Source organism: Somniosus microcephalus, chromosome 24 (genome assembly GCF_052327205.1).
Source record: "Somniosus microcephalus isolate GS21.2 chromosome 24, FLI_Smic_1.0, whole genome shotgun sequence".
Lineage (NCBI taxonomy): Eukaryota > Metazoa > Chordata > Chondrichthyes > Squaliformes > Somniosidae > Somniosus > Somniosus microcephalus.
Window position 1 is genome coordinate 568,959 of NC_141010.1, and position 27,746 is coordinate 596,704.

At 49.1% G+C, this 27,746-nt stretch overlaps 1 protein-coding gene across 2 annotated transcripts in view; it reads left to right on the forward strand.

The window, feature by feature from the left end:
• coasy (CoA synthase) overlaps positions 1-27,746 on the forward strand; it is a 236,625-nt gene that overhangs the window by 23,625 nt on the left and 185,254 nt on the right. For both annotated transcript variants that reach the window (XM_085966033.1, XM_085966034.1), the window contains exon 2: positions 2,141-2,824. In XM_085966033.1, the coding sequence (XP_085822159.1) occupies positions 2,158-2,824 (667 nt within the window). In that variant the 5' untranslated portion in view covers positions 2,141-2,157. The remainder of the gene's footprint in view (positions 1-2,140; positions 2,825-27,746) is intronic.

A 27,746-nucleotide genomic window follows, 5' to 3' on the forward strand; every position in this document is an offset into this window, starting at 1 on the left:
CCCCTCCCCTCGCTTTCCCCCCTCCCCTCGCTTTCCCCCCTCCCCCTCGCTTTCCCCCCCCTCCCCTCGCTTTCCCCCCCCTCCCCCTCAACCCCCTCCCCCTCCTTCCCCCCTCCCCCTCGCTCCCCCTCCCCCCTCGCTTTCCCCCCTCCCCCCTCGCATCCCCCCTGCCCCCTCGCATTCCCCCCACCCCCTCGCTAACCCCCCTCCCCCCACGCTTACCCCCTCCCCCTCTCTTCCCCCCCCACCCCTCGCTATCCCCCCTCCCCTCGCTTTCCCCCCTCCCCCTCGCTTTCCCCCCCTCCCCCTCGCTTTCCCCCCCTCCCCCTCGCTTTCCCCCTCCCCCTCGCTTTCCCCCTCCCCCACTCTTCCCCCCCTCCCCCTCGCTTTCCCCCCTCCCCCTCGCTTTCCCCCCTCCCCCTCGCTTCCCCCTCCCCTCGCTTTCCCCCCTCCCCCTCGCTTTCCCCCCTCCCCTCCTTTCCCCCCCTCCCCCTCTCTTTCCCCCCTCCCCTTCTTCCCCCCACCCCTTCTTTCCCCCTCCCCCTCTTTCCCCCTCCCCCTTCTTTCCCCCCTCCCCCTTCTTCTCCCCCTCCCCTTCTTTCCCCCCTCCCCTTCTTTCCCCCCTCCCCCTTCTTTCCCCCTCCCCCTTCTTTCCCCCCTCCCCCTTCTTTCCCCCCTCCCCTTCTTTCCCCCCTCCCCCTTCTTTCCCCCCTCCCCCTTCTTTCCCCCCTCCCCTTCTTACCCCCCTCCCCCTTCTTTCCCCCCTCCCCCTTCATTCCCCTCCCTCTCCCCCTCCTTCCCCTCTCCCCCTCTCCCCCTCTCCCCCCTCCCCTCTCCCCTCTCCCCCCTCCCCTCTCCCCCCCTCCCCTCTCCCCCCTCCCCTCTCCCCCCCTCCCCTCTCCCCCTCCCCTCTCCCCCCTCCCCCTCTCCCCCCTCCCCCTCTCCCCCCTCCCCTCTCCCCCCCCTCCCCTCTCCCCCCCTCCCCTCTCCCCTCTTCCCCCCCACTCCCCTCATCCCCCCCTTCCTTCCCCCTCGCTTTCCCCCCCTCCCCTCGCTTTTCCCCCCTCCCCCCTCGCTTTCCCCCCTCCCCCTTCTTTCCCCCCTCCCCCTTCTTTCCCCCCCCCTCCCCCCTTCTTTCCCCCCCCTCCCCCCTTCTTTCCCCCTTCTTTCCCCCCCTCCCCCTTCTTTCCCCCCCTCCCCCTCTTCCTTCCTTCCTTCCTTTCCTACCTCCCCCTCCTTGTAATTGAAGATCCTCATCCCTGGAATCATTCTCGTAAATCTTTTCTGCACCCTCTCTAAGGCCTTCACATCGTTCCTAAAGTGCGGTGCCCAGAATTGGACACAATACTCCAGTTGAGGCCGAACCAGTGTTTTATAAATGTTCATCATAACTTCCTCTGCTTTTGTCCTCTATGCCTCTATTTATGAAGCCCAGAATCCCATAAGCTTTTTTAACCACTTTCTCAACCTGCCCTGCCACCTCAACGATTTGTGAACATATACCCCCAGGTCTCTCTGTTCATACACCCCCTTTAGAATTGTACCCTTTAGTTTATATTGCCTCTCCTCGTTCTTCCTACCAAAATGTTTCACTTCGCACTTTTCTGCATTAAATTTCATCTCCCACGTGTCCACCTATTCCACCAGCCTGTCTATGTCCTCTTGAAGTCTATCACTATCCTCCTCACTGTTCATTATACTTCCAAGTTTTGAGTCATCTGCAAATGTTGAAATTGTGTGCTGTACACCCAAGTCTAAGTCATTAAGTTTTAGAATTTGAATTCTGTTTTTATTAAAGTTGAAGTAAAAAGCTGCTATCAGTATATGTGACCATGAAGCTGTAGGATTGTTATAAAAACCCAACTGGTTCACAGATGTCCTTTAGGGGTGGAAACCTGCATCCTTACCAGGTCTGGCCTATATGTGACTACAGTCCCACACCAACGTGGTAGATAAGCCACTCGGTTGTATCAAACCCGCTACCAGTGGTTCAAGAAGGCCCATGTGGGACCACCACCTCAGGGCAACTAGGGATGGGCAATAAATGCCGGCCTTTCCAGCGACAGCCACATCTCGAAGGAATGAATAATAAATTTGTTAGATTGCAAAACTAATGTGACTTTTTGCCTTTTCTTTTCAGGATAGAATACAGAAGTGATGGCCATGTTTCGTACGGGTATTCTTGTTTTAACATCTCCACTTCCCCTTATTCCGTTACGCATTGCTTCAGTTTTGGAAGCAACTGCTAAAATAGTGGAGGATATTTTATATGTTCATTTACATCCAGGATTGGGACTTACAGACAATTGCACTCAACCCAAACCAGCATACATACCAGCAAACCGTGAGGTGTTCCAACTGCTAACTAACCTTTACACAAAAAGTTCTAATGTGTGCAGTCGCCTGGACGTCAGGGTAGTTCTCTCAAATATTAAAAATCACAGTTCAACTCAGCAGCCATTTTCATCAGTCCAGATGTTGTCTGAACCACCAGAGGTGGTCTTAACAGACTACAGGATCACAGATTTAAACCAATCAAATCTAATTATGCAGCGCTTGGAGAAATATACTCTTGGCTGTTATACATGCAAACCTAATTTGAGGGCCATTTTTTTACCATCTGGGATAGATGGTACGGAGAGCATCTCCTGTCCTGACATGGAGGATCTCAGTTTATATGAAAATATTCCGAGTTACAGCGATGTTGTGTTAGGTGGAACCTTCGACAGACTCCATTCTGCTCACAAGATCCTTCTCAGTATGTCATGCCTGCTAACAGGAAAACGCTTGTTAATTGGAGTAGCTGATGGAGAACTGCTTAATAGTGAGTATGAATTCCATCTGTCACTGTATATTATCTTTAGTTAAGACTCCTGTGTCTAATTGTCTAGGTAGAGTATGTGTTCTGTGGGTATTGCACGCAAGTCAATAATGCCTTGTGCGTTTGTCATAAATTATGAAATTTGTACTGTTTATGCAAAAACTGCTGAACAAGGTCTAAAAGCAGGCACCCGTATTTTCTTTGTTGCAAAGATACTAGCTTAGTTAGTTCGAGCTAAGTATAAATATTCTACAGGTACTAATGGAATAGCCTATATAAATTGGTCCGATCTATTTAATTGAGAAACGGGAATTGTTTCTATCCCTCCTCATCCTTCTCGACCTGTCTGCAGCTTTTGACACGGTTGACCACGCCATTCTCCTCCAGCGCCGCCTCCATCGCTCAGCTGAGTGGGACTGCACTCACCTGGTTCCATTCTTATCTATTCAATCGTAACCAGAGAATCACCTGCAATGTCTTCTCTTCCCGCTCCTGCACCGTTAATCCTGGTGCCCCCAAGGGTCTATCCTTGGTTCCCCTCCTATTTCACATCTACATGCTGCCCCTTGGTGACATCATCCGAAAACACAATGTCCATTTCCACATGTACGCTGACAACACCCAGCTCTACCTCACCACCACTTATCTCGACCCCTCCACGGTCTCTTAAGTTGTCAGACTGCTTGTCCCGACATCCAATACTGGCTAAGCAGAAATTTCCTCCTCCAAATAAATATTGGGAAGACCAAAGCCATTGCCTTTGCTCCCCACCACAAGCTCCATTCCCTAGCCACCAACTCCATCCCTCTCCCTCGCATCTGTCTGAGGCTGAACCAAACTGTTCGCAACCTTGGTGTCATATTTAGAACATAAGAACATAAGAAATAGGAGCAGGAGTAGGCCAATCGGCCCCTTGAGCCTGCTCCACCATTCAATAAGATCATGGCTGATCTGATCCTAACCTCAAATCTACTACCACTCTACATGGCGGCGCGCACGGACGCAGCGGCTTTGTCTCTCCCGAGACTGAGCGTTTTCACCCTCCTTCTGAGTCTCTTCTGGACTCTGCTGATACGGGAATTGAGGGCAGACCTACTGTACGTCCGGCAGACGCTCCTCGACATCGGGGCCGACTGTGTGCGGCTCACACTCGGCGACATCGATCTGCCTCCCGACATCGCCCGACCCCCGGGACCAGCGTGGCGTCCTTCCCCAGCCGGAAGTCGGCGCAGACCGCGCAGGGAACGCAAGCAGAAGCGGGGTAAGAGGGCCGGAATCCAAAATAGGCTGAAGAGGGCCCCACACAAACCCTCCCTCCCAAGTATTTTCCTGGCCAACGTCAGGTCACTAGAAAACAAAATGGATGAGATCAAACTTGATCTCTCCTCACAGAAAAGGACAAAGGAATGCTGCGCCATGATCTTCACAGAGACCTGGTTGAACAACGGCATCCCTGACACCACCATCCAACTAGAAGGACGCACGGTCTTCCGCGCCGACAGAACTGCAGACTCCGGTAAGAGCAAGGGAGGCGGGTTGTGCATTTACACTAACAATGCCTGGTGCACTAACACGGACATAATCGATAGATCCTGCTCGGCTGATTTAGAATTCCTCATGGTAAGGTGCAGACCCTTCTACCTGCCTCGGGAATTCACGGCTGTTATCACCACTGCGGTCTACATCCCACCACACGCTAATGCCAAACTAGCACTGAAGGACCTCTACAGGGCCATCAGCGAACAACAAACCGTGCACCCAGACGGAGCTTTTATCGTCGCGGGGGACTTCAATCACATAAACCTAAAAACTGTACTACCGAAATTCCACCAGAATGTTTCCTGCCCCACGAGGGGAGAACACACTGGATCAAGTCTACACGAGCATTGTAGACGCTTATAAGGCCATTCCCTGCCCCCACCTTGGGAAGTCTGACCACCTCTCCCTGTTTCTAGCCCCGGCATACAAACCGCTCATCAAAAGAGTGAGAACATCAGTGAGATCAGTGAAAGTATGGCCAGAGGGGGCAGTCTCGGAGCTTCAGGATTGCTTCGAACGCACTGATTGGGGCATGTTTGTCCATAATGACATCGAGGAATACACATCCACAGTGCTATTCTACATTAACAGCTGCGTCGAGGTTGTCACGACCCATAAAAGTATCAGGACATACCCCAACCAGAAACCCTGGATGAACGGAGAGGTCCGCTCGCTGTTGAAAGCACGCGACGCAGCATTTAAATCTGGCGACGCGGCGGCTTACAGTGCAGCTGGGACCAACCTAAAAAAGGGTATCAGGACTGCCAAAAGGAAACAGACACTGCGGATGGAGGATCATTTCCACAACAACTCGGACCCCCAGCGCATGTGGCATGGCATCCAGTCCATCACCGACTACAAGTAAAAACACCAGCCCCCCGGTTAGCGATGCTTCCCTTCCGGAGGAGCTTAACAACTTCTACGCTCGCTTCGACAGGGACAACAGGGAGCCGGCTACCAAAGCCTTGCCACCCCCGGAAGACCAGGTGCGCTCACTGTTGACCTCCGACGTAAGGGGTGTTCTACGCGGAGTGAACACACGAAAGGCCGCTGGACCGGATAGCATCCCTGGACGGGTACTCAAGGAATGTGCTGATCAGCTGGCTGATGTCTTCACCGCCATCTTCAATCTGTCATTGGCCCAGGCAGTAGTCCCTACATGCTTCAAGACCGCTACCATTATTCCTGTGCCAAAACAAACGGCTGTGACGTGCCTGAACGACTATCGACCTGTCGCACTCACACCCATCATAATGAAGTGTTTCAAGAGACTGGTCCTGGCTCACATTAAAGCCAGTGTTCCCGCCTCTCTTGACCAACACCAGTTTGCCTATCGTGCAAACAGATCAACGGAGGGTGCAATCACAACTGCTCTACACTCTGCACTGAATCACTTAGATGGTAAAGAGACCTACATCAGAATGCTGTTCATAGACTACAGCTCAGCATTCAACACTATCATCCCCAACAAGCTGGCCACCAAACTCCACACTCTTGGCCTGAACACTTCCCTCTGCAACTGGACCCTGGACTTCCTAACAAACAGACCCCAGTCTGTCAAATTAGGTAACCACACCTCCTCCCGCACCCCCCCCCCCCCCCCCGACCCTGAACACGGGGGCCCCACAAGGATGTGTGCTGAGCCCCCTCCTCTACTCCCTCTTTACCCACGACTGTGTGGCTGTTCATGGTTCCAACACCATCATCAAGTTTGCGGATGATACCACGGTAGTAGGCCAGATCACCAACAACGATGAGCCAGCCTACAGGGAGTAGGTCCAGCATCTCGTGAAGTGGTGCGCCGATAACAACCTGGCCCTTAACATCAAGAAAACCAAAGAAATCATAGTGGACTTCAGGAAGTCTAAAGGCGGAAGTCACACCCCCATCCACATCAATGGGGCTGTGGTGGAAAGGGTGGACAGCTTTAAGTTCCTCGGAGTCCACATCACGGAAGACCTCTCCTGGTCCCTCAATACCTCCTCTCTGGTGAAGAAGGCCCAGCAGCGCCTATATTTCCTAAGGAGGCTGAAGGGATGTAACCTGTCACCCCTGATCCTCTCTAACTTTTACCGCTGCACAATAGAGAGCATCCTGACGAACTGTATCACAGTATGGTATGGCAGCTGTAGCTCCTATGACCGGAAAGCCCTGCAGTGGGTAGTCAAAACTGCCCAACGCATTACCGGCACCCGGCTACCGACCATAGAGCACATATACCAGAAACGCTGTTTACGGAGGTCACGGTCCATCATCAAAGACCCTACCCACCCCAGCCACAGTCTGTTCGCCCTCCTGCCATCTGGGAGACGCTACAGATGCATTCGCACCCGTACGACCAGATTTAGGAACAGCTTCTTTCCCAGGGCTGTCATCCTACTGAACTCCACAAATAAACTCTAAAGCCTGCACATCTGCCAATGCACTTTATTATGGTTATGTTTATGTTAATGTATTACAAGCCAAATGTATGTTGAATGTTTAAATGTCTTAATCTAAATGTACACTCTCGGGAGCCGCAAGCCTACATTTCGTTGTACTGCACTTGTGCACTAACAATGACAATAAAAGTTGATTTGATTTGATCCCTCCCGAACCCATGTGATCTCCTGGGAGAGGTGAAAAACCAGATAAAAAAACCCAATGGCCAATTTGGGAGAAAAAAAATCTGGGAAATTCCTCTCCGACCCATCTAGGCAATCGAAACTCGTCCAGGTGATCACTGTCCCTATATTTTCTACAGTACTTACCTTCTGTAAAAGGTGATCTCCACCCCAGCCAGGAACAGGAATAGAACCATCTCCTGAAATCTAACACATAATTAGAACACAAGAAGTAGGAGCAGAACCAGGCTACACGGCCCCTGGGCCCGCTCCGTTACCCACAGGGCCATGACCGTTCCAAACATAGACTCATGTCCAATTTCCTGCCCGCTCCCCGTAACCCCTAATTCCCTTTACTTCTAAGAAACTGTCTATTTCTGTTTTAAATTTATTTAATGATTTAGCTTCCACAGCTTTCTGGGGCAGCAAATTCCACAGACCTACTACCCTCTGAGTGAAGAAGTTTCTCCTCATCTCAGTTTTGAAAGAGCAACCCCTTATTCTAGTTTCACCCATCATTGGAAACATCCTCACCACATCCACCCGATCAAGCCCCTTCACAATCTTATATGTTTCAATAAGATCGCCTCTCATTCTTCTGAACTCCAATGAGTGGAGTCCCAATCTACTCAACCTCTCCTCATATGTCCACCCCCTCATCCCCGGGATTAACCGAGTGAACCTTCTTTGTACTGACTCGAGAGCAAGTATGTCTTTTCTTAAGTATGGACACCAAAACTGTATGCAGTATTCCAGGTGCGGTCTCACCAATACCTTGTACAACTGCAACAATACCTCCCTGTTTTTATATTCTATCCCCCTAGCAATAAAAGCCAACATTCCATTGGCCTTCTTGATCACTTGCTGCACCTGCATACTAACTGTAGTGTATGTAACCTGTACCACCTTAAGAGGATACCTTATGGTGATGGACTACTTTTTGATGGCTCCTGTACATTGTAGTACCGGTGGTGACCACACCGGTATATAAACCCTGTGGAGCAAAGTGTATTCCAGTTCAGCCCTGACCCTCAATTACTAAAGACCTGTTTAATTATTTCTGTAGTCTGTGTCCAGTTATTCAGCATAATTACATTTGAAAACACAGACTCAACAGTGGCGACGAGTCTGATCTTACCTAGCGGCAGTTGCATCAAAGGAAGCTTCGCCTCTGAAACGGGCGTCGAACAAGGACATCCACCCTCAACATCCTGCTGGGCACTGCATAGCACGGGAGGCAATCGGGAACCCGGGTTGGTTTCTGGCCACGAAGTCAAACATCAGTGAACATCCCTTCGACGACAGCGGCGGGTAAGCCCGATCGAGCGGCACGGGGGGGAAGTCGGCCGAGTTGTTAGTAAGAGAAGGGGAGGGAAACGACGAAAGGGCGGAGAACACGACCGCAGCCGGTGTCGGGGGCCGGACTGCAATCGGGGCAGAGACGCGCAGCAGCCAGAGAAGCGTTGATGTCCACAAGGACCGCGGGAGCGGCGGGGAACAAGAGCAGCAGCGTAGGGGAAAATAAAGGACCGCTGGGAGGCGAGAACGGCAACAGCGCGGTAATCACCATTTTGAGTCGGCGGGGGAAGAAGACCAGCGCGGGAAAAGCCGCCAAGCGCGGGAAGCCGCCATTTTGAAATAAATAAATAAATAAAATAATAATCATATCCGAAGGAAAGGAAACTCAACAAGGATGCCAAAAATGGGTAACATCACTGCTTTTGATAGCGATGTGGAAAATTGGGCCACTTATGTGGAACGCGTCGAAGTTCTTATTGACACATATAAGATTGTGAAGGGGTTGGATCGGGTGGATGCAGGGAAGATGTTCCTGGTGATGGGTGAAACTAGAACTAGGGGGCATAGTCTTAGAATAAGGGGCTGCTCTTTCAAAACTGAGATGAGGAGGAACTACTTCACTCAGAGGGTGGTAGGTCCATGGAATATGCTGCCCCAAAAAGCTGTAGAAGCTACATCATTACATAAATTTAAAACAGAAATAGACAGTTTCCTAGAAGTAAAGGGAATTAAGGGTTACGGGGAGCGGGCAGGAATTTGGACATGAGTCTAGGTTCGGATCGGTCATGGCCCTGTGGGTAACGGAGCGGGCCCAGGGGCCGTGTAGCCTGATCCTGCTCCTATTTCGTGTGTCTAATTCTGTTAGATTCAGGAGATGGTTCTGTGATAGTGGATTGGCGGTTAGGATCAGATCAGCCATGATCTTATTGAATGGCAGAGCAGGCTCGAGGGGCCGATTGGCCTACTCCTGCTCCTATTTCTTATGTTCTTTACTGTACAACGAATGAGGTACCGGAGGATAAGAAAGCACTAACCCTATTAAACTCGATGGGTGTGAAGACGTACGGGTTATTAAGGAACCTTGTAACACCAGATAAACCGGTAAGAAAGAGTTTCGCGGATATTGTTACTATCCTGCAAGAGCATTTAAACCCCACGCCGCTGCTGATAGCGGAACGATTTAAATTCTACAAAAGAATTCAACTTAAAGAGCAAAGCAACGCTGAATTCTTAACCGAACTGCACAAGTTATCAAAGTACTGTCAGTTCGGTACAGGACTAGCAGACGCACTGAGAGATAAGTTTGTGTGTGGGCTCCTAAGGGAAGGAACCCAGAAGCGACTGCTAGAGGAAAAGGATCTTACGCTGGACAAAGCTTTCAGCATTGCAGCATCGCACGAGGCAGCAGCACGAGGCGCTGCAGAGATACAGCAAAGGCCATTGGAATTCAGCACCAATGAAATGGCATTGGGCGCAGTAAAGTGCTATCGTTGCGGAAGGACAACGCATGACCAGAACCAGTGCTGGTTCAAAGATAAAGAATGCAGGCAATGTGGCAAACTTGGTCACATAGCGAGAGTATGGCAGTCAGGAAAGAAGACCAGCAGCAAAAAGTCGCCGCAGGAGAAGTACAAAAAAGTACACAAGGTGACAGAGAACAGTTTGGATGAACAGAAGATGGATTCAGACTCCAGCAGTAAGGAACTGGGTTGTCTAAAAATACATAATGTGGGTAACACAGCAGACCACCAAACTATCTGGGTCATGCTTCGGATAGCAGGAGTCCAAGTGAAGATGGAATTGGACACTGGATCAGCATTGACGGTCATGAATAAGCAAGATTACAAAAGGTTATTCTCGCACATTCCCCTGAGGGGTACGGAGATTGTATTGAAAACATACACGGGGCAAATAGTATACCCCATCGGACAGATAAAAGTAAATGTGGTCTACAATGGTAAAGAAAGTCAGGAAATGGACTTGTATGTGTTACCTGATGGAGGTCCGCCACTACTGGGACGGGAATGGATCCGGAGAATAAATGTGGACTGGCATTCCATACAAGCACTGACTGTAGATTCCTGTAAAGAGGACGACGTCAAACCTAAACGACTGTCCAAAATATTGGACGATGCTAAGGAGGTGTTCCAACAGGGACTGGGAACACTGAAAGGAATTACGGCAAACATCAAGGTTGAAGAACATGCAAACCCAAAATTTTTCAAAGCCAGACCGGTACCTTATGCGATACGACCTGCTGTGGAAGCAGAGCTGGAAGGGCTAGAACGTTCAGGAGTACTGTCAAAGGCGGACTGGAGCGAATGGGCCACACCCATTGTTCCTGTCATGAAGCGTTCGTTGAGCAACAAGCCGGGGGAACCTGGGAAGGTTCGCATCTGTGGCGATTTCAAGATCACTGTTAATCCGGTTCTTCACACGGTGCAATATCCGCTTCCGCGGATTGAAGATATCTTCGCTTCGCTGTCTGGCGGGAAACACTTCACCAAGATAGACCTGGCGCAGGCGTACCTACAGATGGAAGTTGATGAAGCGTCACGCCAGTATCTCACGATCAACACACATAAGGGCTGATATCGGTATAATAGACTGGTTTTTGGAGTGGCATCGGCTCCAGCGATTTGGCAAAGGGCCATGGAGCAGGTATTGCAGGGAATTCCAGGCACACAATGCTACCTGGACGACACCCTGATTACAGGAGATGATGATAAGGATCACCTCGCGAATTTGGAGCTGCTCACCAGATTGAAAGAATATGGGCTCAGAGTTAATCGCCAGAAATGTGAGTTCTTTCAAAAGCGAATCTCGTACTGCGGCCACGTCATTGACCAGGAGGGGCTCCATAAGTCACCTGACAAAATCGAAGCTCCCGCTCCGGAAAATGTATCCCAGTTGAGGTCGTTCCTTGGGTTGGTTAACTATTACCACAAGTTTCTTCCAAATTTATCCACGGTGTTACACCCGCTGAACACTCTTTTGCAAATGGGAATACCATGGATGTGGAGCGATGATTGTAAGCGGGCTTTTCAAAAAAGCAAGGCACTGATCACCTCTAAGGAAGTGTTGGCTCACTTTAACCCAACGCTGCCTATTCGCTTAGCTTGTGATGCTTCTCCATATGGTGTCGGGGCAGTGCTCTCACACAAGTTTCCAAATGGCTTGGAAAGGCCAGTCGCGTTCGCATCCAGATCATTGACCTCCGCAGAGCGCAACTATGCTCAGATAGATAGGGAGGCTCTCATCTCATGTGGGGAGTTAAGAAATTTAACCATTACCTGCAAGGCCAAAAGTTTACGCTGCTGACAGATCACCAGCCATTGGTTTCCATTTTTAACCCTAAGAAGGGTGTTCCGGTTATGACGGCGCAGAGGCTTCAGAGATGGTCCCTTTTCCTAGGGGCACATCAATATGATATCGAATTCAAAGGTACAAAGCAACATGGTAATGCTGATGGGCTGTCGCGCCTGCCACTACCTACAGCGGAAGAGGCACCAGCAGTTGACCCTGTCGAGATATTTCACTCGACCATCATCGAATGCTTACCAGTCACCAATGCGGGTATTGAGAGAGCGACCCGAAACGACCCGACAATGTCTCGGGTCTACGATTTGACAGTGAAGGGATGGCCAGCACCCACTGTTACCAGCATTCTCAGCCAGACGAGAACAGCTGTCCGTATGTCAAGGAACATTGATGTATGGAACAAGGGTGATTATTCCTCCTAAATTAAGGGAGAGAGTTCTGAAGGAATTGCATGAAGGTCATCTAGGGGGAGTCAAGATGAAAAGCCTTGCTAGGGCTTATGTGTGGTGGCCAGGTATCGACAAACAAATAGAGGATCTGACTAAAAGCTGCTCAGGGTGCCAAAAAGTTCAAAACGCACCTCCAATTGCACCGCTGCATCCGTGGGAATGGCCTTCAACCCAGTGGCAACGTGTGCATATCGACTTTGCAGGTCCATTCATGGATTCCATGTTTTTGATAGCAGTAGACGCACATTCTAAATGGCCAGAAGTGATTAAGATGTCGACCACTACCTCGGAGAAGACGATAGCAGTTCTAAGAACCATATTTGCAAGGAATGGGTTGCCGGAACAAACATGTTCAGACAACGGACCACAGTTCGTGTCAGAAGAATTCCAGAAATTCATGAAAAAGAATGGGGTGAAACACTATACATCTGCCCCATATCATCCGGCTACAAATGGGTTGGCCGAGAGATTTGTACAAACGTTCAAAAAGGCGATAAAGGCCATGAGCGAAGACCATATTCCACTACAACACAAGGTGGACAATTTCCTGATGGCATATCGAAACGCCACGCATGCAGTGACAAATCAAAGCCCTGCCATAATGTTCTGTAACAGGAGGTTGCGGTCCCGGTTGGATTTGTTAAAACCCAATGTGCGTAGGGAAGTCGAAAACGAGCAATTCCAGCACGTAAATAACAAGGCCACTCGGAGTTTCGAAATAGGACAACCAGTGTTGGCCAGGGACTATAGGAATGATAAATGGCAATCCGGAACAATTCGTGCCCGACAGGGACCCTTGATGCACACGGTAGACGTTGGAGAGAACGTAATACGACGTCATGCTGACCAACTTGTGGAATCGAGAACAAGGGTCGACCCCATGTCTACGGCAGAGACACCAGTTGAAGAAGTTATTGAGCCTGTAGCATCTACCTCAGACTCGAACGTACATGATGATGTTAAATCCATAGGAGATCAAATGGATGAGTCACCCCAGCAACGAGAACCAGAGACCCCTGAAAGGCGTTATCCGGCCCGGATCAGGAGGCCTCCTCAGAGACTGAATCTTTGAACAGTTTTGTGTGAAAGTTATATATATGTTATCCATGTAATGTTTAAATTGGGGTGTACACTGTTAAGCTAAATGGGGAGGAATTGTAGTGTATGTAACCTGTACCACCTTAAGAGGATACCTTAAGGTGATGGACTACTTTTTGATGGCTCCTGTACATTGTAGTACCGGTGGTGACCACACCGGTATATAAACCCTGTGGAGCAAAGTGTATTCCAGTTCAGCCCTGACCCTCAATTACTAAAGACCTGTTTAATTATTTCTGTAGTCTGTGTCCAGTTATTCAGCATAACTACATTTGGAAACACAGACTCAACACGAACTTTTTGAGTTTCGTGCACCAGGACCCCCAGATCCCTTTGTACTACATTACTTTCCAGTTTCTTGCCATTAAGATAATAACTTGCTCTATGATTTTTCCTGCCAAAGTGCATAACCTCACACTTTCCAGTATTGTATTCCATCTGCCAAATCTCTGCCCACTTACTTAGCCTGTCTATGTCCCTTTGCAGGTTTTTTATGTCCTCCTCACTCACTACTTTCCTTCCCATCTTTGTATTATCTGCAAACTTTGATATGTTACACTCGATCCCCTCCTCCAAATCATTAATATAGATTGTAAAGAGTTGGGGACCCAGCACTGACCCCTGTGGAACACCACTAGTTACTGATTGCCAGTCTGAGAACGAACCATTTATCCCAACTCTCTGCTTTCTGTTAGATAGCCAATCCTCCACCCATGCCAGAATATTACCCCCAATCCCATGATTTTTTATCTTGAGCAATAATCTTTTGTGTGGCACCTTGTCAAATGCCTTTTGGAAGTCTAAATACACTGCGTCCACTGGTTCCCCTTTATCCACCCTGTATGTTACTTCCTCAAAGAACTCAAGCAAATTTGTCAAACATGACTTCCCCTTCATAAAACCATGCTGACTTTGTCCTATTAAATTATGTTTATCCAAATGTCCCGTTACTGTCTCCTTAATAATGGACTCCAAAATTTTACCAACCACACATGTTAGGCTAACAGGTCTATAGTTTCCAGCCTTCTGCCGACTACCCTTTTTAAATAAGGGTGTTACATTAGCAGTTTTCCAATCTGCCGGGACCTTTGCTGAGTCCAGGGAGATTTGGAAAATTATTACCAATGCATCCACAATCCCTACCGCCACTTCCCTCAAGACCATAGGATGTAAGCCATCAGGTCCAGGGGATTTATCCGCCTTGAGTCCCATTATTTTACCAAGTACCACTTCCTTTGTGATTTTAATCGTATTTAGCTCCTCCCCCCTAGAGCCCCCTGTTTGTCCAGTGTTGGGATATTCTTAGTGTCCTCTACCGTAAAGACTGATACAAAATAATTGTTCAGCGTTTTTGCCATCTCCATATTTCCCACCATTAATTTCCCGGTCTCATCCTCTAAGGGACCAACATTTACTTTAGCCACCCTTTTTCTTTTTATATAACTATAGAAACTTTTGCTATCTGTTTTTATATTTTTTGCTAATTTACTTTCATAATCTATCTTCCCTTTCTTAATCAATCTTTTAGTTATTTTTTGCTGTCTTTTAAAGACTTCCCAATCTTCTATCCTCCCACTAGATTTGGCTACTTTATATGCCCTTGTTTTTAGTCGGATACTATCCTTAATTACTTTACTTAGCCACGGATGGCTATCTTTTCTTTTACAGCCTTTTTTCCTCAGTGGAATATATATTTTTTGGAAGCTGTAAAATAACTCCTTAAATTTACACCACTGATCATGTACCATCTTACCCTTTAATCTATTTTCCCTGTCCACTCTAATCAATTACGCTCTCATACCTTCATAGTCTCCTTTATTCAAGCTTAGCACGCTTGTTTGAGATCCAACCTTCTCACCCTCTAATTGAATATGGAATTCAACCATGTTATGGTCACTCATTCCAAGGGGATCCTTTACTAGGACATTTTTAATTAATCCTGTCTCATTACACAGGACCAAATCTAAGGTTGCTTGCCCCCTGGTCGGTTCAGTTACATCCTGTTCAAGAAACCCAACCCTAATACACTCAATGAACTCATCCTCAAGGCTGCCCTGCCCAATTTGATTTGTCCAGTTAATATGATAGTTAAAATCCCCCATAATTATAGCTGTTCCCTTATTACAAGCCTCCACTATTTCTTGATTAATACTCCGTCCAACAGAAATAAGCTTCCGACCACATATCTGCGGCATAACTAAAACCGCCTATTTCCACCTCCGTAACGTTGCCCGTCTCTGCCCTTGCCTCAGCCTCAGCTCATCTGCTGCTGAAACCCTCATCCATGCCTTTGTTACCTCTAGACTTGCCTTTTCTAAGGCACTCCTGGCTAGCCTCCCACATTCTACCCTACGTAAACTTGAGGTCATTCAAAACTCTGCTGCCCGTGTCCTAACTTGCACCAGGTCCCATTCACCCATCACCCCTGTGCTCGCTGACCTACATTGGCTCCCGATTAAGCAACGCCTTGATTTCAGAATTCTCATCCTTGTTTTCAAATCCCTCCTTGGCCTCGCCCCTCCCTATCTCTGTAATCTCCTTCAGCCCCCCGAGATATCTGTGCTTCTCAAATTCTGCCCTCTTGAGCATCCCTGATTCTAATCGCTCAACCATCGGTGGCCGAGCCTTCAGCTGCCTAGGCCCTAAGCTCTGAAACTTCCTCCCTAAAACCCCTCTCCTCCTTTAAAACACTCCTTAAAACCTACCTCTTTGGCCAAGCTTTTGGTCACCTGCCCTAATTTCTGCTTATGTGTCTTGGTATCAAATTTTTGCCTTATAACACTTCTGTGAAGCGCCTTGGGACATTTTATTATGTTAAAGGGGCTATATAAATAAATACATGTTGTTGTTGTTTGTCTTTGTGTAATATCAGATTCAAATTTAGCTTTATTGTGGCTTTATTAAAATTGGTACGGATGAAAGTAATAGTGGATTATCCTAAAGCTACACAATGTTGTAACATTGTATTTTTATTTTTAATATATTTAAAATGTCTTTCCTCATTCAAAGAAACTGAAATGAAAGCAAAGTCTATTTACAGATTTATTTCTTGCTAAATTCGAAAGACTGTTCAGACAACAGCTCTGTGTACGTTTGACTGACGTATACCACATGAAAGTTTACTTGTGAGATATGTCTCAAAGCAACTTACTATTACCAATGGGTATACGAAGTCTGGAATATTAATATTCATTATGCCTGTTCTCGAGACTTAATTACATTTCAAGTGATTATTTTAATTCAGCGAAACAGTTCCAGCAGCTGGAGAAGGGCTCGTGATATGTTATAAATTCCAGTCATCTTACATTCTGTTTTCTGTCTTATTCTGTATTTATAACTCTACCTGATTTCAAATAAATTTTAGTTATTTTAGCCTGTGAAAGCTCTGGTCTGTGTTTAATAGCAGAGTAAATGGAGAGATTGTAGAGGGAGTTTTTTTTAATTCGTTTATGGGATGTGGACATCGCTGGCAAGGCCAGCATTTATTGCCCATCCCTAGTTGCCCTTGAGAAGGTGGGGGTGAGCCACCTTCTTGAACCACTGCAGTCCGTGTGGTGAAGGTACTCCCACAGTGCTGTTAGGGAGGGAGTTCCAGGATTTTGACCCAGCGATGATGAAGGATCGGCGATATACTTCTAAGTCAGGATGATGTGTGACTTGGAGGGGAACTTGGAGGTGGTGGTGTTCCCATGCACCTGCTGCCCTTGTCCTTCTAGGTGGAAGAGGTCGCAGGTTTGGGAGGTGCTACCGAAGAAGCCTTGGTGAGTTGCTGCAGTGCATCTTGTAGATGGTACACACTGCAGCCACTGTACGCCGGTGGTGGAGGGAATGAATTTTAAGGTGGTGGATGGGGTGCCAATCAAACAGGCTGCTTTGTCCTGGATGGTGTCGAGCTTCTTGAGTGTTGTTGGAGCTGCACTCATCTAGGCAAGTGAAGAGTATTCCATCACACTCCTTACTTGTGCCTTGTAGATGGTAGAGAGGCTTTGGGGAGTCAGGAAGTGAGACACTCACCGCAGAATACCTAGCCTCTGACCTGCTCTTGTTGCCGCAGTATTTATGTGGCTGGTCCAGTGAAGTTTCTGGTCAATGGTGACCCCCAGGATGTTGATGGGGGATTCGGCGATGGTAATGCTGTTGAAAGTCAAGGGGCGGTGGTTAGAGTCTCGCTTGTTGGAGATAGTCATTGCCTGGCACTTCTTTGGCGTAAATGTTACCTGCCACTTATCAGCCCAAGCCTGAACATCGTCCCGGTCTTGTGTGCGGCCATGGACTGCTTCATTATCTGAGGAGTTGTGAATGGCGCTGAACACTGTCATCAGTGAACATCGCCATTTCTGACCTTATGTTGGAGGGAAGGTCATTGATGACGCAGCTGAAGATGGTTGGGCCTAGGACACTACCCTGAGGAACTCCTGCAGCGATGTCCTGGGGCTGTGATGATTGACCTTCAACCACCACAACCATCTTCCTTTGTGCTAGGTATGACACCAGCCAGTGGAGAGTTTTCCCCCCGATTCCCATTGACTTCAATTTTACAAGGGCTCCTTCATGCCACACTCAGTCAAATGCTGCCTTGGTGTCAAGGGCAGTCACTCTCCCCTCTCCTCTGGAATTCAGCTCCTTTGTCCATGTTTGGACCAAGGCTGTAATGAGGTCAGGAGCCGAGTGGTCTTGGCGGAATCCAAACTGGGCATCAGTGAGCTGGTTATTGGTGAGTAAATGCTGCTTGATAGCACTGTCAACGACACCTTCCATCACTTTGCTGATGATTGAGAGTAGACTGATGGTGCGGTAATTGGCCGGATTGGATTTGTCCTGCTTTTTGTGGACAGGACATACCTGGGCAGTTTTCCACATTGTCGGATAGATGCCAGTGTTGTAGCTGTACTGGAACAGCTTGGCTAGAGGCACGGCTAGTTCTGGAGCACAAGTCTTCAGCACGATAGCCGGGATGTTGTCGGGGCCCATAGCCTTTGCTGTATCCAGTGCGTTGAGCTGTTTCTTGATATCACGTGGAGTGAATCAAATTGGCTGAAGACTGGCTTCTGTGATGGTGGGGACCTCGGGAGGAGGCCGATATGGATCATCCACTCGGCACTTGTGGCTGAAGATGGTGGCAAACGCTTCAGCCTTGTCTTTTGCCCTCACGTGTTGGGCTCCACCATCATTGAGGATGGGGATATTCATGGAGCCTCCTCCTCCCATTAGTTGTTTAATGGTCCACCACCATTCACGACTGGATGTGGCAGGACTGCAGAGCTTTGATCTGATCCGTTGATTGTGGGATCACTTAGCCCTGTCTATAGCATGCTGCTTCCGCCTTTTAGCATGCATGTAGTCCTGTGTTGCAGCTTCCCCAGGTTGGCACCGCATTTTTAGGTGCTCCTGGCATGCTCTTCTACACTCCTTATTGAACCAGGGTTGGTCCCCTGGCTTGATGGTAATGGTAGAGTGAGGGATATGCGGAGCCATGAGGTTCGGGAGGATTTAAACTAATTTGGCAGGGGGATGGGAACCTAGATAGTGGAAAAGAGGGAAGTCATATGAAGTCAGAAATAGATGGTAGAAAGGTGAGAAGCAATAAGCAAAGGAGAGAAACACAAAGGGCCAAACTAATTCATAATGAGAGTGTGAAAAAAGCAAGCCTGAAGGCTTTGTATCTTAATGCTAGAAGCATTAGGAACAAGGTGGATGAATTAGTTGTGGAAATAGAGGTAAACAAGTATGATTTGATTGGGATTACAGAAACGTGGCTGCAGGGTGGGCAAGGCTGGGAACTTAACATCCAGGGATATACAATATTTAGGAAGGATCGGCAAAAAGGTAGGGGAGGTGGGGTAGCATTGCTGGTAAAGGAGGGGATTAATGCAATGGAAAGGAAGGATATTAACTCGGATGAAACGGAATCTGTATGGGTAGAAATGAGAAATAGCAAGGGGAGGAAAACGTTAGTGGGTGTGATATATAGGCCTCCAAATAGTAATATGGAGGTGAGGGAAGGCATAAAAAGGGAAATTAGAGAAGCGTGCGATAAGAGCACAGCTGTCATCATGGGTGACTTTAATTTACATATTGATTGGACTACCCAAATTAGTAAAAATTCTGAGGAGGAGGAATTCCTGGAATGTTTTCGGGACGGTTATCTGGACCAATATGTCGAGGAGCCGACTCGAGATCAGGCCATTTTAGACTGGGTATTGTGCAATGAGAAGGGACTTATCAACAATCTTCTTGTACGAGGCCCCTTGGGTCAGAGCGATCATAATATGATCGAGCTCTCAGTCGAGATGGAGAGTGAGGAAATTGAATCAGAGACTAAGGTCCAGAACTTAAATAAAGGGAATTACGAGGGTATGAGACGGGAATTGGGTAAGATTGATTGGGTGGTGTTTCTGGGGGGATTGACAGTGGATAGACAATGGCAAGCATTCAAAGATAGAATGGAAGAATTCCAGAACATGTTTATACCGGTTTGGCATAAAAATAAACCTAAAAAGGTGGCTCAACCGTGGATAACGAGGGAAATTAGGGACAGCATAAAATCAAAAAAAAGGGCATATCAACTGGCAAAAAAAAGCACCAGACCGGAAGATTGGGGGCAGTACAGGATACAGCAAAAGAGGACAAAGGGATTAATCAGGAAGGGGAAAATAGAATACGAAAGTAAACTTGCAGCAAACATAAAGACAGACTGCAAAAGCTTTTATCGGTATATCAGGAGGAAAAGACTGGTAAAATCCCAAGTCGGTCCCTTGCAGTCCGATTCGGGAGAATATATAATGGAGAATAAGGAAATGGCAGACCAATTAAACTCATACTTTGGTTCTGTATTCACAAAGGAGGACACAAATAACCTCCCAGGAATATCGGCAAACATAGGGACTAATGAGAGGGAGGAGCTGACAGAAATTAGTATCTCTAGGGATATGGTGTTGGGTAAGTTGAGGGGACTGAAGGCCGACAAATCCCCGGGGCCTGATAAACTACATCCTAGGGTACTTAAGGAGGTGGCCCTGGAGATAGCAGATGCTCTAAGGATCATCTTCCGGAACTCCATTGACTCGGGAACAGTACCCGTGGATTGGAGGGTAGCTAATGTTACCCCAATATTTAAAAAGGGGGGTAGAGAGAAAGCAGGGAATTATAGACCAGTAAGCCTTACATCGGTTGTGGGCAAAATGCTAGAGTCCATTATTAAGGATAAAATAGCGGAGCACTTGACAAATGGGGAAAGGATCGGACAGAGTCAACATGGATTTACAAAGGGTAAATCGTGTTTGACTAATCTGCTGGAATTTTTTGAGGAAGTAACTGGTAAAATAGATGGGGGAGAGCCAGTGGATGTGGTGTACCTTGACTTCCAGAAAGCCTTCGATAAGGTTCCACACAAAAGATTATCATGCAAAATTAAGGCTCATGGGATTGGGGGCAAAGTATTAACGTGGATAGAGAACTGGCTGGCGGATAGGAGAGAGTTGGAATAAACGGCTCGTTTTCGGAGTGTCAGGCAGTGACCAGCGGGGTGCCGCAAGGATCTGTCCTGGGACCCCAGCTGTTCACAATATATATAAATGATCTGGATCAGGGAATTGGATGCAATATTTCCAAATTCGCTGACGACACTAAACTAGGAGGAGGGGTGGGCTCTGATGAGGATGTCAGGAGGCTACAGTGCGATTTGGACAGGTTGGGGGAATGGGCGGATACGTGGCAGATGCACTATAATGTGGATAAATGCGAGGTTATCCACTTTGGGGGTAAAAACAGGAGGGTAGATTATTATCTAAATGGCAATAGATTGGGAGATGGGGAAGTGCAGAGGGACCTGGGTGTTCTTGTGCACCAGTCACTGAAGGAGAGCATGCAGGTGCAACAGGCGATTAAGAAGGCAAATGGTATGTTGGCCTTCATATCAAGGGGGTTCGAGTATAGGAATAGGGATACCTTACTACAGCTGTACAAGGTGCTGGTGAGACCGCATCTGGAGTATTGTGTACAGTTTTGGTCGCCCCATCTGCGGAAGGATGTTCTTGCCATGGAAAGAGTGCAGCGGCGATTCACCAGGCTGATACCTGGAATGGCGGGAATGACCTACGAGGAGAGATTGAATAGTTTGGGCTTGTACTCACTGGAGTTTAGAAGATTGAGAGGGGATCTCATCGAAACATATAAAATTATGGCAGGCCTGGACAGGCTGAATTCAGAGAGAATGTTTCCAATGGCAGGGGAGCACAGAACCAGGGGCCACAGTCTAAAAATAGCGGGCAAATCATTTAAAACAGAGATGAGGAAGAATTTCTTCACTCAAAGAGTGGTGAGCCTGTGGAATTCCCTGCCACAGAGGGCTGTGAAGGCTAATTCAATAAATATTTTCAAGAGAGAATTGGATATATTTCTGAAGGCTAAGGGGATTAAGGGTTACGGAGAAAAGGCGGGGACGGGGTACTGAACTGGTAAGATCAGCTAAGATCTCAGATGAAGATCAGCCATGATCTCATTGAATGGCGGAGCAGGCTCGAAGGGCCGAATGGCCTACTCCTGTTCCTATCTCTATGTTTCTATGTTACAGATTGTGGTAGAATACAATTCTGCTGCTGCTGGCCCACAGCGCCTCATGGATGCCCAGCTTTGAGCTGCTAGATCTGTTCTGAATCTATCCCATTTAGCACGGTGGTAGTGCCACACAACACGATGGAGGTTGTCTTCAGTGTGAAGATGGAACTTCGTCTCCACAATGACTGTGCGGTGGTTACTGCTACCAATACTGTCATGGACAGATGCATCTGCAACGGGTAGATTGGTGAGGACGAGGTCAAGTAGGTTTTTCCCTCGTGTTGGTTCTTTCACCACCTGTCGCAGGCCCAGACTGGCAGCTACTCTTGGTGATGGACATTGAAGTCCCCCACCCAGAGTACATTCTGTGCCCTTGCTACTCCCAGTGCTTCTTCCAAGTGGTGTTCAACATGGAGGAGTACTGATTCATCAGCTGAGGGAGGGCGGTAGGTGGTAATCAGCAGGAGGTTTCCTTGCCCATGCTTGACCTGAAGCCTTGAGACTTCATGGGGTCCGGAGTCAATGTTGAGGACTCCCAGAACCACTCCCTCCCGACTGTATACCACTGCCACCAACCCTGGTGGGTCTGTCCTGCTGGTGGGACAGGACGTACCCAGGGATGGTGATGGAGGAGTTTGGGACAGTGGCTGAAATTTGCTTCCATTTGGGCTAAGCCACGGTGCAACGCTCCTATGAAGCGCCTTGGGATGTTTAACTATGTTAAAGGCACTACGTAAATATTGTTATTATTGTACATAGTTTGTCTCACTACTCATCAGTTATAATACATTAGTATTTAAACAATGGTATATGTAGCATGACTTAGGGAAAATTTTAAAGTGTTACAATGCCAGAACAGTTGCGATCTGTATTATGCTACCTTGCTGGGTGTGGAACATAGAAACAGAGAAGATAGGAGCAGGAGTAGGCCATTTGGCCCTTCGAGCCTGCTCCGCCATTCAATGAGATCATGGCTGATCATTCAAATTCAGTACCCTGTGTGGTAAACCACTGTTGTTGTTGTTGTTGTTACACACTGTTGTACATATGCATGCCTCAACATGTCTCGGCTGGCTCCACCCACACAGGCCCAGGTATAAAGGTGATTGACCTGCAGCCCCCTGCCTTCTTGGAACCCAGTCAACCACGAGAGGCATGCTCTGTTCTTTGCTAATAAAAGCCTTTAGTTACTCTCTTAACTCTCAGTCTTTTATGAGTAATTGATAGCGCATCAATTTTATTAGCAAAAACAAAATGTCGACATTTGCTGAACAGCAGGCTGCTGCACTAAACGCTGAACAGCAGGCTGCTGCACCAAACGCTGAGCAACAGGAGCTGCTGCGAGCCCTCAGACCAACATGCCTGGACCTAGACCCCCAAGAAGCGGGTTCGGCTACCAAATTCGCGCATTGGCTGCGTTGCTTCGAGGCCTACCTGCAAGCCTCAACTGTGACCCTGGACGAAAACAAGTTGGAAATCCTGGCCTCAAAGGTGAGCCACCAAGTTTATACAATAATCCAGGACGCGACGACCTACGCGGCGGCTATCGGTCTGCTAAAAGGGCAATACGCACGCCCGGTAAATACGGTCTATGCCCGGCACCTCTTAAGATCCCGCAGACAGCAGCCCGGGGAATCGGTGGAGGCCTTCCTAAGGGCACTACGGATACTCGGCCGACACTGCGATTGCAAAGAAGTATCAGCCGCAGCACACACGGAGGGACTGATCCGAGATGCTTTCGTTGCGGGTCTAAGGTCCGACTACTCCCGGCAGAGACTGTTGGAAAAGGGAGAAATGGACCTGAGAAAGGCAGTGTCCCTCGCGCTCTCGCTCGACGCGGCCCACAGGAATATGGACGCCTTCTCCCCTAACCGCTCCGCAACGTGGACGCTACAACCTTGGGTCATGGGACCGCCACCTCCAACTGCTGCTGCGATGTCCAAGGCACAGAAATGTTATTTTTGTGGCCAGGCAAAACACCCCAGAGCACGCTGCCCGGCGAGAAACGCTACCAGGACACTATGTCAGCGCCTGCAAAGGTAAAACCGCTAACGCCAGCAGCGCCGCGTGCGAACCGTGGGGGCAGCCATCTTGTCCGCCATCTTGGGCTCCCCCAGCCGCGTGGGGATCGGGACCATGGGTGCCGCCATTTTGTCCGCCATCTCGGACGCCTCCAACTTCAACCACGGGGGACCCGGACTCAACCACCACCTCATCTGACGACCACATCGACTCGCTCGACCATACGCTGGCCTCCGTGACGCTGGACCAATCTCTCCCTCATCAACTGTCCAGGTCCATGATGGACATTAAGGTAAACGGCCGCGCCACTACCTGCCTTTTTGACAGCGGGAGCACGGAAAGCTTTATCCACCCCGACACGGTGCGCAGTTACTCTCTCCCGGTCCTGCCGACGCGACATCGGATCTCTTTGGCTTCCAAAGCCCAGTCAGCGGACGTCGGTGGCTACTGTGTAGTGACCCTTTCAGTCGGGCACAGAATACAAAAATGTTAAACTCCTGGTCCTGCCCCATCTTTGCGCTGCCGTTCTACTGGGGTTGGATTTTCAGTGCAACCTTAAGAGTGTCACATTAGCGTACGACGGACACCTCCCCCCACTCACAGTCTGCAGCCAGCAGCTTTTAAATCGCCCGCCGCGCACCATTTGCAGCCTCTCCACCCTTAAAGTCCCCCCCCCCCCCCCCCCCCTTGTTCGCTAACCTCACCCGCGACTGTAAGCCCATCACTACCAAAAGCAGGCGTTACAGTGCCGGGGATAGGAGCTTCATTAAATCCGAGGTAGCAAGACTCCTGAAGGAAGGGATTATTGAAAGTAGCACCAGCCCATGGCGAGCACAAGTGGTGGTAGTGAAGACTGGCGAAAAACAGCGCCTAGTTATTGACTACAGCCAGACGATCAATCGCTACACCCAGCTAGATGCATACCCACTCCCCCGCATATCTGACATGGTCAATCAGATAGCACAATACCGGGTGTTCTCGACGATTGATCTGAAGTCGGCATACCACCAGCTCCCCATCAGGGCCGAGGACCGCCAGTACACAGCTTTTGAAGCTGACGGTCGTCTCTACCACTTCCTCAGAGTTCCCTTCGGCGTCACCAACGGGGTTTCAGTCTTCCAATGGGAGATGGACCGGATGGTCGACCAGAACGCGCTCCAGGCCACTTTCCCCTATCCAGACAACGTCACCATCTGCGGCCGCGACCAGCAGGACCATGATGTTAATCTAGAGAAATTCCTCCGTACGGCCCAGCGGCTGAACCTAACATACAACAAGGACAAATGTATGTTTCGTACCAAGCGCCTTGCCATTCTTGGCTGTGTAGTGGAGAACGGAGTCATCGGCCCCGACCCCGACAGGATGCGCCCCCTTATGGAGCTCCCCCTCCCCCACTGCCAAAAAGCACTGAAGAGATGCCTAGGGTTTTTCTCGTACTATGCTCAGTGGGTGCCCAACTATGCGGACAAAGCCAGACCCCTCATCACGTCCACCTCCTTCCCCCTGACAGCAGAGGCCTGTGCAGCCTTCACTCTCATAAAAGGAGATATTGCGAAGGCCACAATGCACGCAGTGGATGAGTCCATCCCTTTCCAAGTGGAGAGCGACGCATCCGACTTTGCCCTAGCTGCAACCCTTAACCAGGCGGGGAGACCCGTGGCCTTTTTCTCAAGGACCCTCCAGGGCCCCGAGATTTGACACTCCTCTGTCGAAAAGGAGGCCCAGGCCATTGTGGAAGCTGTGCGACATTGGAGGCATTACCTGGCCGGAAAACGATTTACCCTGCTCACTGACCAGCGTTCAGTAGCTTTTATGTTTAATAATAAACAGAGGGGCAAAATCAAGAACGACAAGATCTTGAGGTGGAGAATCGAACTCTCCACCTACAATTACGATATCTTGTACCGGCCCGGGAAACTCAATGAGCCCCCAGATGCCCTATCACGTGGTACATGCGCCAACGCACAGGTCGATAGACTGAAGACCCTCCACAATGACCTCTGCCACCTGGGGGTCACCAGGTTTTTTCACTTCATCAAATCCCGTAACCTGCCCTACTCCATTGAGGAGGTCAGGACCATGACCAGGAACTGCCAAATCTGTGCCGAGTGCAAACCGCATTTTTATAGGCCAGACAGAGCAAGCCTGATCAAAGCCACGCGCCCCTTTGAACGGCTGAGCGTCGATTTTAAAGGGCCCCTCCCCTCCTCCGACCGCAATGTGTACTTCCTCAACATAATTGATGAGTACTCCCGTTTCCCGTTTGCCATCCCTTGCTCAGACATGACCAGTACCACGGTCATTAAATGTCTGAATGACCTCTTTGCCTTGTTCGGTTTCCTTAGCTATATTCATAGCGACAGGGGCTCATCCTTTATGAGCAACGAACTCCGGCAGTACCTGCTCTCGAGAGGTATCGCTACAAGCAGGACCACCAGCTACAACCCCCGGGGGAATGGCCAGGTGGAAAGGGAGAATGCGACGGTCTGGAAGGCAGTCCTTTTAAACTTGAAATCTAAGGGCCTTCCGACCTCTCGCTGGCAGGAAGTCCTCCCTGCGGCGCTCCATTCCATTCGGTCACTACTCTGTACAGCCACCAATGCTACCCCTCACGAGAGAATGTTCTCCTTCCCCAGGAAGTCCACATCGGGGACCTCGTTACCGACATGGCTGACTTCTCCAGGACCCGTCCTACTGCGGAAGCACGTGAGGTCCCATAAGACGGACCCCCTGGTCGAGAGGGTGAGCGTCCTCCATGCCAACCCTCAGTATGCTTAGGTGGTGTGCCCGGACGGGCGGGAGGACACAGTCTCCATACGAGACCTCGCACCTTCGGGTGCTCCCGAAACACCCCCCTCGCCATCCACCACTACCCACGCCTACCCCCAGTACGCTTACGGAGCGTACCCGGACGGGCGGGAGGACACAGCCCCCACACGAGATCTCGCACCTTTGGGTGCCCCTGAAACACTACCATTGCCATCCACCACTACCCACAACCCAACCCCGCTAGACGGCATGCCGCAGCCCCAGGACCCGTCATTGACCACCCAACCACTCAATGAGACGCTAGATTCAACGTTGGATGCTGCACCATCACCGCCGCCACCATGACGATCAGGACGGCATACAAGGCCACCCGATAGACTTACTTACACGAACCTTTAGTACATTTCACCCCGCCGGACTCAATTTTAAACAAGGGGTGAATGTGGTACTTGTTGTTGTTGTTGTTGTTACACACTGTTGTACCTATGCATGCCTCAACATGTCTCGGCTGGCTCCACCCACACAGGCCCAGGTATAAAGGTGATTGACCTGCAGCCCCCTGCCTTCTTGGAACCCAGTCAACCACGAGAGGCATGCTCTGTTCTTTGTTAATAAAAGCCTTTAGTTACTCTCTTAACTCTCAGTCTTTTATGAGTAATTGATAGCGCATCACCCTGTCCCTGCCTTCTCCCCATATCCCTTGATCCCTTTAGCCTCAAGAAATATATCCAACTCTTTCTTGAATATATTTAATGAACTGGCCTCCACCGCCCTCTGTGGCAGAGAATTCCACAGGTTCACCACTCTCTGGGTGAAGAAATTCCTCCTCATTTCAGTCCTAAATGGCTTACCCCTTATCCTTAGACTATGACCCCTGGTTCTGGACTCCCCGGCCATCAGAAACATCCTTTCTGCATCTAGTCTGTCCAGACCTGACAGAATTTTATAGGTTTCAATGAGATCCCCTCTCAATCTTCTAAACTCCAGTGAGTATAAGCCCAATTGACACAATCTCTCCTCGTACGTCATTCCTGCCATCCCAGGTATCAGCCTGGTGAATCTTCGCTGACTCCCTCCATGGCAAGAACATCCTTCCTCAGGTAAGGTGACCAAAACTGCACACAATACTCAAGGTGCGGTCTCACCAAGGCCCTGTACAACTGCAGCAAGACATCCTTGTTCTTGTACTCGAACCCTCTTGCTACGAAGGCCAACATACCATTTGCCTTCTTAACCGCCTGCTGCACCTGCATGCTTACCTTCAGCGAC